The sequence below is a fragment of the Saccostrea cucullata genome, unplaced genomic scaffold (genome assembly GCF_032062105.1).
Source record: "Saccostrea cucullata isolate Sc308-1 unplaced genomic scaffold, CSIRO_AGI_Scuc_v1 ctg236, whole genome shotgun sequence".
NCBI classification, from domain to species: Eukaryota; Metazoa; Mollusca; class Bivalvia; order Ostreida; family Ostreidae; genus Saccostrea; species Saccostrea cuccullata.
In genome coordinates, this window is record NW_026932733.1 from 319,158 (window position 1) to 335,002 (window position 15,845).

The following is a 15,845-nucleotide window of genomic DNA, read 5'->3' on the forward strand; positions in this document are numbered from 1 at the left end:
AAGTACTTCTCTGTCCTCTATATTGATCAAAGATGCCAGGATGATGCTAGTAGTTCAACCAAAGAATGACCAGGACAATGTTCTTGAAGCAGTTTCAAGTTTTTGGTGCAAATCTCTTCTCCGAATAGTAACTATAAGCCTTGTATTGATCAGATTTGCAGGGATGATACATCTAAGAATCCACACTACCAAAATTTTTTTTGGTGGTAGGATTTTACCTTGAGTAATTGAGTGACCAGGGTAAGGTTTTTGGAGGAGTTTCGTTTCAATTAAAAAAATCAAGCCCTACCTAGAGTAATTGATATCACATCTCAGGATGCACACTACCATACTTGCTTGGGATGCTAGATTCAACCTACATTTTCTGAATGAGTGGCCAGCTTGAAGATTTGGGAGAGGGTCTGTTACCAAGAAACTTTGAACTAACTTGATGCATTAAGAGATGCACAATACCAAAGTTGCTGCATATGTTGGATTTGACCTACTTTTTCCGGATGAGTGACTAGCTTAAAGTTTAAATGTAAAGCCCTATCTTGATTAAACTTTGCATGAAATTTGCATCTAGAGATGCACACCATTGTATTCTTCATATTCTGGATTGAACCTGCATTTTTGAATGAATGACCGTGTAACAGGCTTTGGAGCAGGTGTATTCCAGTTTTATTTTAAGTCATTCATAAAGCAAAATCACTTTGATGATGCATTACGGGATGCAGTCTACCAAACTTACTTAGGATGCTGGATCTGACCTACACTTTCCAGATGAGTGACCAGATTCAAGTTTTTGAAGTAACTAAGGTCTACCTGGAACAAATACAATATATATGTGGGGATGGTGCTTCAAAGGATGCACACTAATATATTTGCTTTGTAGGCTATATCTAACCTGTATTTTATGGAGGAGTGACTCATTTAGGGAATAATTATCTTCTTATTTGGTATTTGAGACGTTAATGCTGATTTAACTGTTGCAAACTAAGTTTTACTGGTGACGCCTAAGCGGAGCAGGTAAAACGGATGTTTGCGACCGTTATATCAACATTAACAGTCGCAAATACCAAATTAGAAGATAATTATTCCCATTCTAATGCAATCTATGCATTTTGTTTGTTGTTTACGTCTTATTTTGTTGAGTTTTGTTACATGAAATATGTCAAGGGGCATTGTGTTTTTGCGTTGCTCTATTATGACGTCACAATGAAAAGCTTTCTCTCGTTAATGCTCGTTTTGCTGCTTTAAAAATCAGTGCATTAATAGCCAATCAAAATGTGTTTTACAAAACAATTGCGTCAGAATTAAGGTTTTTAGCTGATTTGCAAGTTATTGCAACTGCTACCTGACCCAAATTTGCATAACTGTTGCATCTAGGAATGCACAGCTACATTATTAGTTTAGTATGGTTCTGTGTCTTACTTTAAGACATCAGTCATAGAAAGCTCCGTTATCTTTGATTACCTTTTTTTTTGTTCTTTTCATGTTTTGGCGAAAAAAATGACTTCCACATCATATCGAGGAATACCTTTGTAAAAACTCTATATTTAACGTTTCTTTTAGACATTGATGTCATGGAGTCTATGAAGGAGAAGGGTGACAACAAACATGTGACAATACTAATTGCTCTCATCTTTGTCATCCTCTTGGGAACAGTCATCACTGGAGTGGCTTATCTTCTTTGTAAGTACTACTATGGTACATGTATTTTATTTTTTAGTACATGTACTGCTATATTTTATTTGCAAGTACTATTTTATTTGTACGTACTTCTATATTTCATTTGTAAGTACATGTACTGCATAGTGCTGTAGTTTATTTGTAAATGCTACATCCTGTACTATATATTTTCTTTACAAGTATTACATATCCTTGTCAATACTACTATATGTTTTTATTTGCAAGTAAATACAGCATTCTGTACAATATTATCTTTGTAAGAACTGCTATATCTTCTTTGTACTAAGTTCAACTACCGGTATATTTTATTTTGAAAGTACTAACTTAAATCTACATTCTGTACAATATTTTATTTGAAGTTCTATTACCGGGTAGTCATTAAGTTTACTCATGTAAACTGATCACTTTTTTGAGCTCACCTGAGCCGAAAGCTAAAGTGAGCTTTTCTGATCACATTTTGTCTGTTGTCCATCCGTCCGTCTGTCTGTCTGTCCGTCTGTAAACTTTTCACATTTCCGACTTCTTCTCAAGAACCACTTGGCCAAATTTAAACAAACTTGGTACATCCTTGGGTAAAGGGAAGTTTAAATTGTTAAAATGAAAGGCCAAGTTCCTTCACAAGGGGAGATTATCAAGAAAAGAAAAAATAGGGTGGGGTCATTAAAAAATCTTCTCAAGAACCTCTGGGCCAGAAAAGCTGAAACTTATGTAGAAGCATCCTGGGATAGAATAGATTTTAAATTGTTCAAATCATGACCCCCGTGGATTGGACAGGGCCACAATAGGGAATCAAACTTTAACATTAAAAAAGTGGATTTTAAAAAAAAAACTTCTCAAGCACCACTGGGCCAGAAAAGCAAAACTTATGTGGAACATCCTGGGGTAGTGTAGATTCTAAATTGTTCAAATCATGACCCGCGGGGGTAAGGCAGGGGCACAATAGGGAATCCAAGAATTACATACAATTATGTAGGAATAATCTTCAAAAATCTTCTTCTCAATACTACTGGCCCAGAAACGCTGAAACTTTTGTGAAAGCATCCTGGGGTTGTGTAGATTCTAAATTGTCCAAATTATGGGGTAGGGTGGGATCACAATTGATATTACAAGGGGGAAATTTGGTAAAGAACAGTATGGTCAAAGCTACTCAGGTGAGCAATGTGGCCCGTGGGCCTCTTGTTTATTTATCTGCCATTCTTGTGGCCAACATTTTTAGCTCAAATGAGCTTTTCTGATCATCTGTTCTCCAGTGTCCATCCATCTGTCTAGCTGTCCTTCGGTCTGTAAACTTTTCACATTTTTAACATGTTTAACATTAGCATTGAATTCATATTTTTGGTTGTCATCTGTCCTATAACACACCTGAGCAGGGTATGATAATTTGTCGCATTGTCGGCATGGCCAGGTGTGTTATAGGAATGACGACATCCAAAAATATGAATTCAATGCTTATATTCACATTCTCTTATTTTTCCTATTCATAATTATGCCCCCACTCCGAAGATGAGGGGGTATACTGTTTTACCCTTGTATGTTCATCTGTCTGTTGTCCGTCCAGCTGTCCGTAACAAATTTTGTCGCACTTTTCTCAGCAACTACTCATTGCAGATGGTTGATATTTTTACAAAAACATCTCTAAGGCATGCCATATGGTGGGATTCATTTTTGTTCAAATCTGATGTCAACTTCCTGTTTATCCATGCATCTATCTGTTTCATATCTAACAAATTTAACAAATTTTCGTCACAGTTTTCTCAGCAACTACTCATTGCAGATGCTTGAAATTTTAACAAAATCTTTACTGAGGCATGCCATATGATGGTATTCATTTTTGTTCAAATCCGATGTCAACTTCCTGTTTATCCGTGTGTCTGTCCGTTTTATACATAACAAATTTTCGTCACAGTTTTCTAAGCAACTACTCATTGCAGATGTTTGAAATTTTAACACAATCTTCTCTAAGGCATGCTTTTTAACTTGTAAAAAAATAGAAATGTGTGACAAGTCTGTGTGATTTACACACCACTAACTCACACAAAACTCGATGACATTCCTTTAATAATTGCATTTTTAAAAGGTAATAGATTTGTTAAGGTAAATACAATCTTATGAACAATTTTCTGAAGATTTGAGCAGGGCAAAGGTGGCTGAAGTGGGCATTGCTGTCTTTGAGCTTCTTGTTTTAACTTTGAAAGCTTTATGAACTTGATCCTGTTTAATTATGGTAGAAAAATAACATTTCAAAATGATAGCCTATCATTATACACAAATGTTACTTTTTCGTATCATTGCAGATAAGAATTACATTCAAACTAAAACCATCAATCCACCAGAGGAAAACCATACCTACAACACAACAATCATTTTGGAGAAGAAAGAACAGTACATGTATCATGGTAAAATAATTAAGAATTGTCAAATCTTACATTTGGATCAGATTAATATGATCTCCAATTTTTTTGTTCAATTATACATACGTTGATATTGGTATTATCTACAGTACTATATGAGTTTTTAATAATTACCATTACCAGTACCGCTTAAGTATTTGAAATTTTTTCCTTTAACATTGTTTATGATAATGTTACGAAGAAACATCTATTTGTGAACAAATTAAATGGAAGAAAAACACTGAGACGGTCTTTATAAATGTGTATACAAACATAAGTTAACCAATAAATTAATATTGTACATTTTATCTTCAGTATCTTTAACACTAAGAGGGACCTACCCTTTGATAAAAGAAATAACTTTCCAAGCAAATAAATACTATGTATCAAGTACCAAATGTAAATTTCTAGGAGTATCACTTTTTTTTTTTTCCGGTGAAAAAATATATATAAGAATGATAACTCTTGCTAACAGACATATTCTTTTTCAACAACCACATATTTATAATGTGATTTCTGTCTCAGGTAGTAATGCTTCATTGTGTTTTCTAATATGAATTTGATAGGTATGCCACTAAGTCTTCTTTTCATATACACCTCATATTTTTAGGTCACCACTCAGGTGACCTCTTGCTATCCGTTTTCGTCCATCGTCTGTTGTGCGTTAACATTTAAACATTTTCAGTTTCTTCTCTGCAACCGCTCAACCAATTTCAAACAAATTTCGTTTACAGCATCTATGGGCGAAGGGGAACAAAATTTTTGAATTTCATGGTCCCTGCCCCCCTGGGGCCTGAGGGGCAGTGCCAAAACCACTAAAATTAATGCAATCTTTAAAAATCTTCTTTAGTCCTGGACATCAAGCAGTTAAACTGTTGGTTTTAATCAGCATTGAGTCCTCTACCAAAATTGTGAATTTCATGGCCCCATGGTCAGGGGTTCTAGTGCTAGGGCGGGGCTAAATAGATTATATAGTGAAAATGCATTATTTCTTTGAAAATCTTCTTCTCTGCTCCTGTGCATTAAATAAACTAACCAAGTACATATTTATGTTGAATAAGGCTGCCTCTTCCAAAATTTTGTAAAATTCATGGCCCCAGGGTCAGGGGTTCTGGTGTTAGGGCGGGGCTCTATTGATTATGTACTAGTGAACATGCATAAATACTTTGAAAATTTTCTTCTCTGCTCCTGGGTATCAAATAAACTTACCAAGTACATGGTTATGTTGAATAAAGCTGCCTCTTCCAAAATTGTGAATTTCATGGCCCCAAGGTCAGGGGTCTGGTGTTTGGGCGGGGCTCTATTGATTATATAGTGAAATGCATAAACTCATTAAAAAATTTTCTCCTCTGATCCTGGGTATTAAACCAATGAACTGTGTACATGGTTAAGATGAGGAAGGATGCTTCTTTCCAATTTGTGAATTTCAGGGCCCCTGGGTCAGGAGTTCTGGTGTTAGGGCAGGGCTCTAATGATGATATAGTGAAAATACATGAATTCTTTGAAAAATCTTTTCCTTTGCTCCTAGATATTATGACAATGACTTAAAAACATATTTATTATGAAGAATGATATTAACCATTTTGGTAGATGCACCTTTTTTCGACAAAATATATATATATATATATATGATTGGCATGATTTCTAAAGCAAAAGGCAAAACCCCTGACACAGGGGACATAAAAATTAGCAAATTTGGTTGGGGCGCCATTCTTGCTCATCATAACTATGTACTTTATGTTGTTTATTTCATACCCTGAAGCAGAGAAAAATAAATAAATGCTCACAATATGAAATAGAGCCCAGCCTTGCTCTTTGGAAATTCACAATGGAAGAGGCAGCTCTTGCTCATCATAACAATTTTTATAGTTTATTTAATACCCAGGAACAGAGAAGAAGATTTTTAAAGAATTAATGCATTTTCACTGTATTTATGACCCTGGGGCCAAAATTTCACAAAATTTTGCTCATCATAACAATTTACTTAGTTAGTTTATTTAATACCCAGGAACAGAGAAGAAGATTTTTAAAGAATTAATGCATTTTCACTGTATAATCAATAGAGCCCCGCCATAACACCAGAACCCCTGACCCTGGGGCCATAAAATTCACAATTTTGGAAGAGGTGGTCATCATAACAATTTACTTAGTTAGTTTATTTAATGCAGAGAAGAAGATTTTTAAAGAATTAATGCATTTTCACTGTATAATCAATAGAGCCCCGCCATAACACCAGAACCCCTGACCCTGGGGCCTTAAAATTCACAATTTTGAAAGAGGCACTCTTGCTCATCATAACAATGTACTTAGTTAGTTTATTTAATACACAGGAACAGAGAAGAAGATTTTCAAAGAATTAATGCCTTTTCACTATATAACCAATAGAGCCCCACCCTAACACCAGAACCCCTGACCCTGGGGCCATGAAATTCACAAATCTGAAAGAGGCACTCTTGCTCATCATAACTATGTACTTAGTTAGTTTATTTAATACCCAAGAGCAGAGAAGAAGATTTTCAAAGAATTAATGCATTTTCACTATATAATCAATAGAGCCCCGCCCTAACACCAGAACCCCTGACCCTGGGGCCATGAAATTCACAATTTTGGAAGAAGCACTCTTGCTCATCATAACAATGTACTTAATTAGTTTATTCAATACCCAGGAGCAGAAAAGAAGATTTTCAAAGAATTAATGCATTTTCACTATATAATCAATAGAGCCCCGCCCTAACACCAGAACCCCTGATCCTGGGGCCATAAAATTCACAAATCTGAAAGAGGCACTCTTGCTCATCATAACTATGTACTTAGATTGTTAATTTGATATCCAGGAGCAGAGAAGAAGATTTTCAAAGAATTAATGCATTTTCACTATATAATCAATAGAGCCCAGCCCTAGCACTAGAATAACATGAATTTCACAATTTTGGTAGAGGACTCAATGCTGATTACAATCATACCAACAGTTTGTCTGCTTGATGTCCAGGTAAAAAAGATTTTTAAAGATTGCACTAATTTTAGTGGTTTTGGCCCCACCCCAAGGCCCCAGGGGGACAGGGACCATGAAATTCACAATTTTTGTTCCCCTTCACCCATGGATGCTGTATGCCAAAATTGGTTGAAATTGGTTCAGTGGTTTCAGAGAAGAAGCTGAAAATGTTCAAATGTTAACACACGACGCACGACGACGGACGAAAACGGATAGCAATAGGTCACCTGAGTTTACTCAGGTGACCTAAAAATAAGCAGCATTCCCTATCTCATACTATTTTTCATTTAATTCTGATGTTTTAGCTCTTGATAAAACTCAAAGTTGGGAAGTTAAAAAAAAAGTATGAAATATAGAACAGAGGATCATTAGTTTCAACTATGTTACTGCATTTCAACTTCAATATTTTGAAGGTTTTTTTTGTTAAGTATCATAGAAGATTATTTAAAAAAAAATTATCAATCCTGATGATTAATTGTTGTCTAGTAGTATGAACATTGAGTAAAAACATAATGGTGATTTATTTTTGTTTCCAGCTGATACTCTAGTTCACATTGATACAGCAGAGAATGTGGCAACTGGAGAAGGAAACACCTTTAATATAAACCACACAAGGCAGACAGATCAGGTAATTGTTTCTTACTACATGTAGTAATGATTTTAATGTAAACAGAGAAAACAAATCTGGTATAGAATAAGACTATAGTCACTTCCCAAAGTTACTTTTCAAAAACTGCAGTTAAACTCAATAGGTGAAAACCTGGAAACTGTGAATTTATTTCACCACTAACCACAATTCATATTATTATACCTCATTATAACTATTCTACATAATGCATTATCTGATTGGTTCTAGATTATCACATGATTGGGCCATAAAACTTCATATTTCATGCTTTTCATCATATTCCACCACTTCAGATATCTAGTGCATTTTCCTGCAATATAGGTATCGTTCGTTGAAAGAAAACTCCCAAGAGTAGTAGACATCACAATAGTCTGGTTTACATCACAAAATTGTTGATTAGTGATGTGTCAAAGGATTTCAATAACTTCGCCTTGGTCAATATTGATATTTTTTCTGGTGAATGACAAACCATATTCAACACCAAGAGTCCATAATTGTATGTTATATAGCTAATAAATGGTCTTTAATAAAACAAAAAAAATTCTAAGAATCTAGAGAATGTTAGTCTTGAATATCTTGGGGTTTTATTGAATGCTGAGATTGTATTACACACTATGAGTATGCCTGAAACTGTCTGAATACAGGCGTTCAGTATAGAGCCCCCATTGTAAACACTGGTCAACACCTCAAATGCAAATTTATGATAGGTAGTGGCAGCTGGTGTATTTGCACAGCCAACTTGTGTCAGTATTCACCAATATAAGCTCAAAAACCCAATAACATTTCCATCACTATCATGCAATGAATGTATATATCAATATACATGTACCTTCATTTATTCTTCTGAAACTGATAAATACGTATTTGTTTAAATGCCTATTTTTAAAAGAACATATTGAATGGAGCTGTACAATGGCATTCTTCCTGTTAAAATATTCCCCTGTCCATCTTGCCCTTAGCTGCAGATCACTAGGCTTCCCTGAATACATGTTGATACAAGTACTATACACAATATCCACAGGGAAATATTTGCCCAGCTTATTCTGTGAGGAATCACATTTGAAGAATTTCCAATTCATAAAAATAAACTAATTTTTCCTGCACCTAAGTGGCAAATTTTAAGTTTATATGGATCTCAAAGAGTAAATTTTCAGTTAAACCTGATAAATAAATGAGAGAATTTGCTAAAAATCATGCCATTGACAGACACAATTTAACACCGGGTCAGTGAAGCACCTTCCCTGAATCTTTTTCTTTAATGATTAGACAGGCCATTTTTTTTCTCTTGAACAATCCTGTAAAAGATTTTATGTAGCAACATATATGGCTTCACCACTTCAGGTGAAATTAGGTTTTTCAGTAGGAATCTGTATTCATTATCAGTTTATTAATATAAAGTTATCATGATTACAGGACAGTGAGGATGAAGGTTCAGAAGAAGCCAAGCTTATTTCTCCAGCAAAAGACGTAAGTTTGCACCTACAATTTTATTAAAAATTTTGTTTATAAGTTCAGTGACCATGCAATTTTTTTTTTTCATGTACTTTATGCTGGGAAATTTTTATGCGCCCAAATTTATTTGGGGCGCATATTGTTTTTGCCCTGTCTGTCTGTTTGTCTGTCTGTTTGTCAGTCTGTTTGTCTGTTTGTCTGTCCGTTGTCAACTTTAACTTTTGCCATATCTTTTGAACCGTGAGAGATAGAGACTTCATATTTGGTATGCATACTCCACTAATTAAGCACTTTCAACTGACACCAAGGTCAATGACCTTTTGACCTTGACTGTGACCTATATGTTAAAAATAGCTTTTCTTCGAATTTTCACCATAACTTTTGAACCATAGGAGATAGAGACTTTATATTTGGTATGCATACTCCACTAATTAAGCACTTTCAACTGACACCAGGAACAATGATCGTATGACCTTGACTGTGACCTATTTGCTTAAAATTGTTTTTAGAACTTTGTTGCCGCCGGGCGCATAGTGTTTCACAAACACATCTTGTTGCCCATGTTTTATTTTCGCCCATCTTGCCATACTCACAGGTGGGCAAATTTTAAACTGAGTGAATTCAAAGAACAGTTTAATTTCTTTCACAGAACTGTGAGTGGGCAAATATAAACTAGGGCAAAATTGTTTGCAAGTGTGAGAGAAAAAAAGAAAAAATAAAATAACATGAGGAAAAAAATAAACACCTTGTTTACAGTATTCTTTCATGAAGAGCTGAACATAGTGGCTCACGTGCATGTTTCTTTGGTATCAGGAGCTGGTTTCTCTGAATTAGATGTACACCTGGACAGGTAACACAGGTATTCACAGTATGCTCTGTTTTACAGGATAGAGGAGATCAAGTTGTCACACCCCCAGGAGTACCAGTGGAGGTACAAGTCCACCAGGATGGGAATACGGTATTAATGTTAACACTTCTTTTACAAAATAGTCCTTTTTAGTTTAGAATTATTTAATATCAAAAAATTTTATTGTAAAGATAAAGGTTAAAAAATACCCTAAAAGTAATATAAAGTGTTCCATTTCAGATCCCAGAGAATGAAAATGTCGAACAAAGCGTTGAAAAACCCAGGGAGCCAAACAAGGTAATACATGTAGTATAAGTACAATTAATTAAGTTAATCATAATATAATGAAAATAAAATTAAAGCCAACTCAAATATAGATAACTCAAATATCATATGAGCTCATGACTGTTTTTTCTTCACAATAAGTGAATAATAAGCTACTGATATTATGAAGTCTTTCAGCTATCTTCTGATTAGTTGATAACTGTTTAACCAAAGTTTAAATGTGATATTTGTTCTAAAAATTTTCATGCATGTGTGTTTCAATTTATTCAAATAAAAAAAAAGGTGAAATTCAAATATTATTTGCTGTTGTTTGTTTTAAACAGAAGAATGGTTCTGGAGATAAGGATAAATAAATTCTTTGAGATTAATTTAATTTTTTTTTTCCAGGAGACTGGTTGTGGGGACAAGGATGAGCATGACTGTAATGAGTACATGAAGGAGATGAAGGAAGCTGCTAAAAAGAAAGGCTGGCTCGTCACAGACGTCCCCAAAGATGGCAGCTGCTTCTACCACTGTGTGTTAAAACTTTGTGATTCTATTAATGAACAGGATGTGTCCACTCTCAGGAAAAAGCTCAAAAAGTACCTGGAAAAGAATTCCAAGACTTATAAGGACTTTGTGTTTGAAACGTGGGAGACTTTTCTGAGTGGTATAGAAGCCAACAAGTGGGCGGACCATTTAGAAATCAGCGCCATGGCCAAAATGTTGAACATTCCGATCGTTATCCATAAACTGAATAACAGTTCTAACGAGCTGGAGGTGAAGGAGGAGATTCGCCCGGAAAACTGTCACGTGGACGCCATTAATATTGGACACATTCTGGTGAATAAAGAAGGCTTCCATTTTGTAGCTTTGGTGCCTTTAAGTGTGGTTCAAAGCTGATAGGCAATCCTTTATAGCAATATGAAATAATATCTTGTCAGCTCAATTTGTTCACTGTGTGCCATACTTTTAACTCAGCTAAACCAGTTGTTCTTAGATTAAGTAATATGCACTTGTATGTACACATTACAGAATTCTAGACTCATATGGAATAGGAAAATTGCTTCATTTAGAAAATTGCTGTAAATAGTTTGATTCTTTAATGAGTTGTTAAGATCACAAAGTAAGTTTGCATGGTTGCTGTATCAGTGTATGCATGACGATGTTGATATTTAAAGTTACTTCAGAGTTGCGTCCCCTTGCCAAAGAGCCTGACCCTGTGATACACTGGTTCCTTATGGACTAGTTCCAGTCCCTTGTAAACTCTCGTAAGCTGTGATATACAAGATAGTGCTAGTTTGATGGAGTTTTTATAAAGTGGGTATAAATTTCATCAAGGGAAACTAATGGTTGATTTCATTATTTTAGAACCCTCTATACACTGAAAACTTACTACGGTAGTTCTGATATTATGAAATATTTATGCTATTAGAGTAATCTGCTTAAAGTAAAAATTTAGATCTACAATTTGTATTCAATTCTAGCATTTAAACTAATGAAACAATTCCCTGTATTTTCCCAACTGAAGTAAACAGAGATTTTTGTTAATATGTTTATCTTTGCATATTTCATGTATAAAATTTTCTTCAATGATTTCTAATTTTTTTTAAAAACATGTTTGTAGAAGAAAGGTCACTATTCACACATGGCTTGTACTTTATTCTTAGGTTCCTGTGGTAGACTCTTTCTTCGTTGTCACCTTTGGTTGTGTTTTGTTTGATGCTGTCACATTTTTTAAAATGTTTTTTACACTTCATTTTTTAACATGGTTGTACAATATGGGCCATTTATTTTCTGTTTTTCATTAAATAATTATGAAACATTTATTACACTGGTTAAATAGTAAGAATAATAGGTAAAGTGTATTTGCATCTATTTTGATCCTTATCTAATACACATTTTTTTTTTTTCAAAATTGTTATTGGATAATTATCTTCTGTGAACAATGCATTTTGCATTATATTTGATCTCTTCAAACAAATATGGCATCATAATTTCCTTTAGTCCAAATTTTTATTTAATCTTTATATGCATTTGACGGTTTTTAGAAAAATATTTAAAATGTTGAAGATGGAAACACAAGTTGTTTTCCTATGAAAATTACCCAATGAATTGATACATGCAATATTAATTTCTGTTACCAGGTAAAGTTTGTACTATTGACTTATTTATATTTAATGTGTGAAATTTTGATTTTAAGAAATTTTAGAAAAACTTTTAAAGAATTTTTACCTCTTTGGGTTTATTTTACATGTGTCAAGAAGTACACATAATGTTTGTTGACCAAATGCATGTCAGTGAAATGCTTAAACACAAATGATTGTAAATTAGATATCTAGCAGTATCAACTTGCATTAGTAATATATCTTTTTATAACAAGCATACAGTATATAGTAAATTTAGTTTTTTTAGCGCAGACATCCAATGATGTATTGAGATGGGGGTATATTTTACACCTACCCTCCTATTAGCTAGACTGCTGATTTAAATGCTCATGTCTTAACCGGTTAGGTGTGCCTGCTTATTGGAATCTTAGATTGTAGAATTGTTTTATATTGCTTCAAGTTCATGTTGTAAATTTGAGATGAAAAATGTTTTGTTCCTATAAGGTGAAATTTGCATCATGCATTAATTAAACTTCAGGAGTTATACTTATAACACAAAATGTACAGAATTTTGAATAATTATGTTGAATACATGGGTTTAATTTTTGTCATGCTTTATTTAAAACACAACAATAACTCAGTTTAAATAATTATTATTTTTCATCCTAGGCCATCTTTAATGTAATGTTTGTTTGCCATCTCTCAACTAAGGGTAAAAAAAATGGAATGCTAGCTAGGTGGGAATTTTTTATTTCTAGAAAATTTCAGCATACAAATAGAGGTGAGAAAATTCAGGAGTATAAAGAAAAATCAGAGTCGAAAAGCAGTTTTGATGTGGGTCATCCGACAATTTTTAAAGATGCATGGCCCTAATTATTTGTTATATTTCATTAACATTAAAGCTTTGTGTTCAATATACATGTATAATATGAATGTTCAACATAAATGGTTGTTCTAGTGAGTAGTTTTTTGCTCAATCTTACAAAATTTTACTTCAGATAATGATATATGGTAATTTATTAGCATAAAATGCAAAACTTAAATAAATGAGAAAAAACACCCTTCAAGTATGCCAAAATTAGTCAAAGGGTTCAAATATGCTACATAATATTTTGCAATATTTACAAAAAGGAGTGCTTTTGATAATAGATCTCTATTAAAAATTTAATTATATTTGCAGCATTATATTAGCAACTATAACAGTAAATTGTTTACTTTATGACATTGTTATTTGTTGAATTCATTTATATGTATGTTTTTAGTATGTTATGTCTGTTATGGTAGTTGATTATGCTTATGTTATTAAGGGCTTTGAGACACTACATAACGTGTTCACCCTTCATTTTGTATTTATCAAAAAGTCAAATAAAAAAAAAACTGGAGTGAAAACTGGCCTTATTTTGTTTCTCAGTGTCCAAAAATTTAAAAATGTTCCCTGAAGCATTCCCCCAAAATTAATACATGTATACATGTAGTAGAGTTGTCAAATCAATCAATAGTTCTTTCTCACTCATTTTTCATCCAAAGTCAGAATTTAAACCTTCATTTTTTATCTTCACAAAAGTATCATGGTCTTTTTGATTGAATGTGATTTTAGATTCTAAATGCAAACTTTGATTCTGCCATAGTGTGAATATAATTCAACCATAGCGTGAATAAACAATTAAAAGAAATTGAATAAAAGTAAAATTTAAGCATATTTCATATGAAATCAGATAAAACAAATGAAGCTTAATAAATTATTAAATATAAGGCCCAAAAAAATTAATCAATAGTTTCTCAGGCACCGCCACATCAGTTCAAAAACGGCCGCATTGATCAATTTTATTGACATATTGAAAAGGGAAATAACTCAATTTTCTATTTTTCCAAGATGAAAAAGAAAATTGAGTTATTCCCCATTTCTTAAACATTTTTATTAGAAAATATAAATTATGATAATATATTTCTTCTAAATTTACAATATTTTATGCATTAACTTTTAAATATATGTTTGGAATAACATTATTTAAAGTTGAATACATATTATAACTAATTTCAGAAAACAATAATTAAGAATTAGTAAATATTATCATTTTATTGAACAAATGGCTTAAAAAAGATGTCAAACCTGCTAAAAAAAAAAAAGCCTGCCTGCCGCATTGAATTTTGAATTTTTTGGCCTGAGAAACTATTAATTTTTTTTTTTTGGCCTAAATGTCAATTATGTTCTTGACCATTCAAAACTACAAGTACATGTAAACCTTCAGATAGCTTTTTGGTTCACATATTATCTGACCTTTTTCTCTGGGAATTAAAAAAGTTTACACGATACACTGGCATTACTTTTTCACTAGTGGGAAGGTTTGATACGTCAATGATTTAACACGATTCCTTGTTTCCCTGCTTGGATGTTTAACTGGCTATAGACAATAAGGGCAAACTATATTGTAAAGCCAACTAGAATTTCCATTGTCATTTTGCCTTAGAGAAAAACTCCTTCATCCCCTCTACCCTTATCTAAGAGCAAGATTAGAGTGTGACCAATTTTAAAACACTACTGACAAATAAGAAGATCTTACAGGGATTTAACCTACTTGGTTTAAAGTAAGCATATCGCAAATTCTTTGGTCGTTATCGTAACATTGTACGCAAATCTTATCTATATCTTGGTCGTATTTTGAATGATTTTTTGCAACAAATAGCCAGGACTTTTTACTGAATATTCCGCCTTTCTGATCAGTAATGGTGCACACGATGGGAATGACAGGTCGACAAGGAATGCTTACTCCTCGTAGGCACCTAATCTCACCTTTCAAATTTCGCGGGATCCGTGATTTATGCCCTTTTCACATATTTGTCGTATTTGTCGATTTTTAAAAGATAAATCACTCTTAATTATTGATTTATTTTAAGTCCAATATAGAAATGATTACTCGCCTATAAGTCGGACTTTTGGGAGTTAAAGTTTGGTCCAACACTCTGTGTCCGACTTATACGCGAGATATAAATAGACTAGTATTATAAAAGGTCAATCTTTCTAAAATGAACTTCTAAAATACAACCGACTAATAGGCGGACCGACTTATAGGCGAGTAAATACTGTCACAAGGTTGTGAAATAACTCAGTCAAATATAATGCAATTAATCATACAATAATAAACACAAACCCGTAGGAAGCAAATTCAGTTTTTTTTGGGGGGGGGGGGGGGTACAACTAAGCATTTTTATTTGGGGACACTTTTTGACTACCAAAAAATCCTTTACAAGCAGAATAAAAGGTCATAAGACTTTACTAAAGGGACATAAGCATATATATAGTAGTAGCGAGTTTTCTACAGTATTCTATATATCGGCAAAATTATGCCCCCCCCCCCCCCCCCCCCCGGTTCCCACGCCATGAAACATTTGTGGCACATATTCAGTATTTACGCTAGGTCTAGTGATTTCGAATTCCTCGTTATTTTAATTATCAATTGCAAGGAGAATATACGCTAAACACTTAAAAATAATT

At 33.5% G+C, this 15,845-nt stretch overlaps 1 protein-coding gene across 1 annotated transcript in view; it reads left to right on the top strand.

The window, feature by feature from the left end:
* LOC134235973 (uncharacterized) overlaps nucleotides 1–15,845 on the top strand; it is a 35,054-nt gene that overhangs the window by 10,433 nt on the left and 8,776 nt on the right. Inside the window, exons 6-12 of the mRNA XM_062718153.1 lie at nucleotides 1,555–1,674; nucleotides 3,966–4,067; nucleotides 7,590–7,681; nucleotides 9,095–9,148; nucleotides 10,020–10,091; nucleotides 10,221–10,277; nucleotides 10,653–11,142. Coding sequence (XP_062574137.1) covers nucleotides 1,555–1,674; nucleotides 3,966–4,067; nucleotides 7,590–7,681; nucleotides 9,095–9,148; nucleotides 10,020–10,091; nucleotides 10,221–10,277; nucleotides 10,653–11,142 — 987 coding nt within the window. The remainder of the gene's footprint in view (nucleotides 1–1,554; nucleotides 1,675–3,965; nucleotides 4,068–7,589; nucleotides 7,682–9,094; nucleotides 9,149–10,019; nucleotides 10,092–10,220; nucleotides 10,278–10,652; nucleotides 11,143–15,845) is intronic.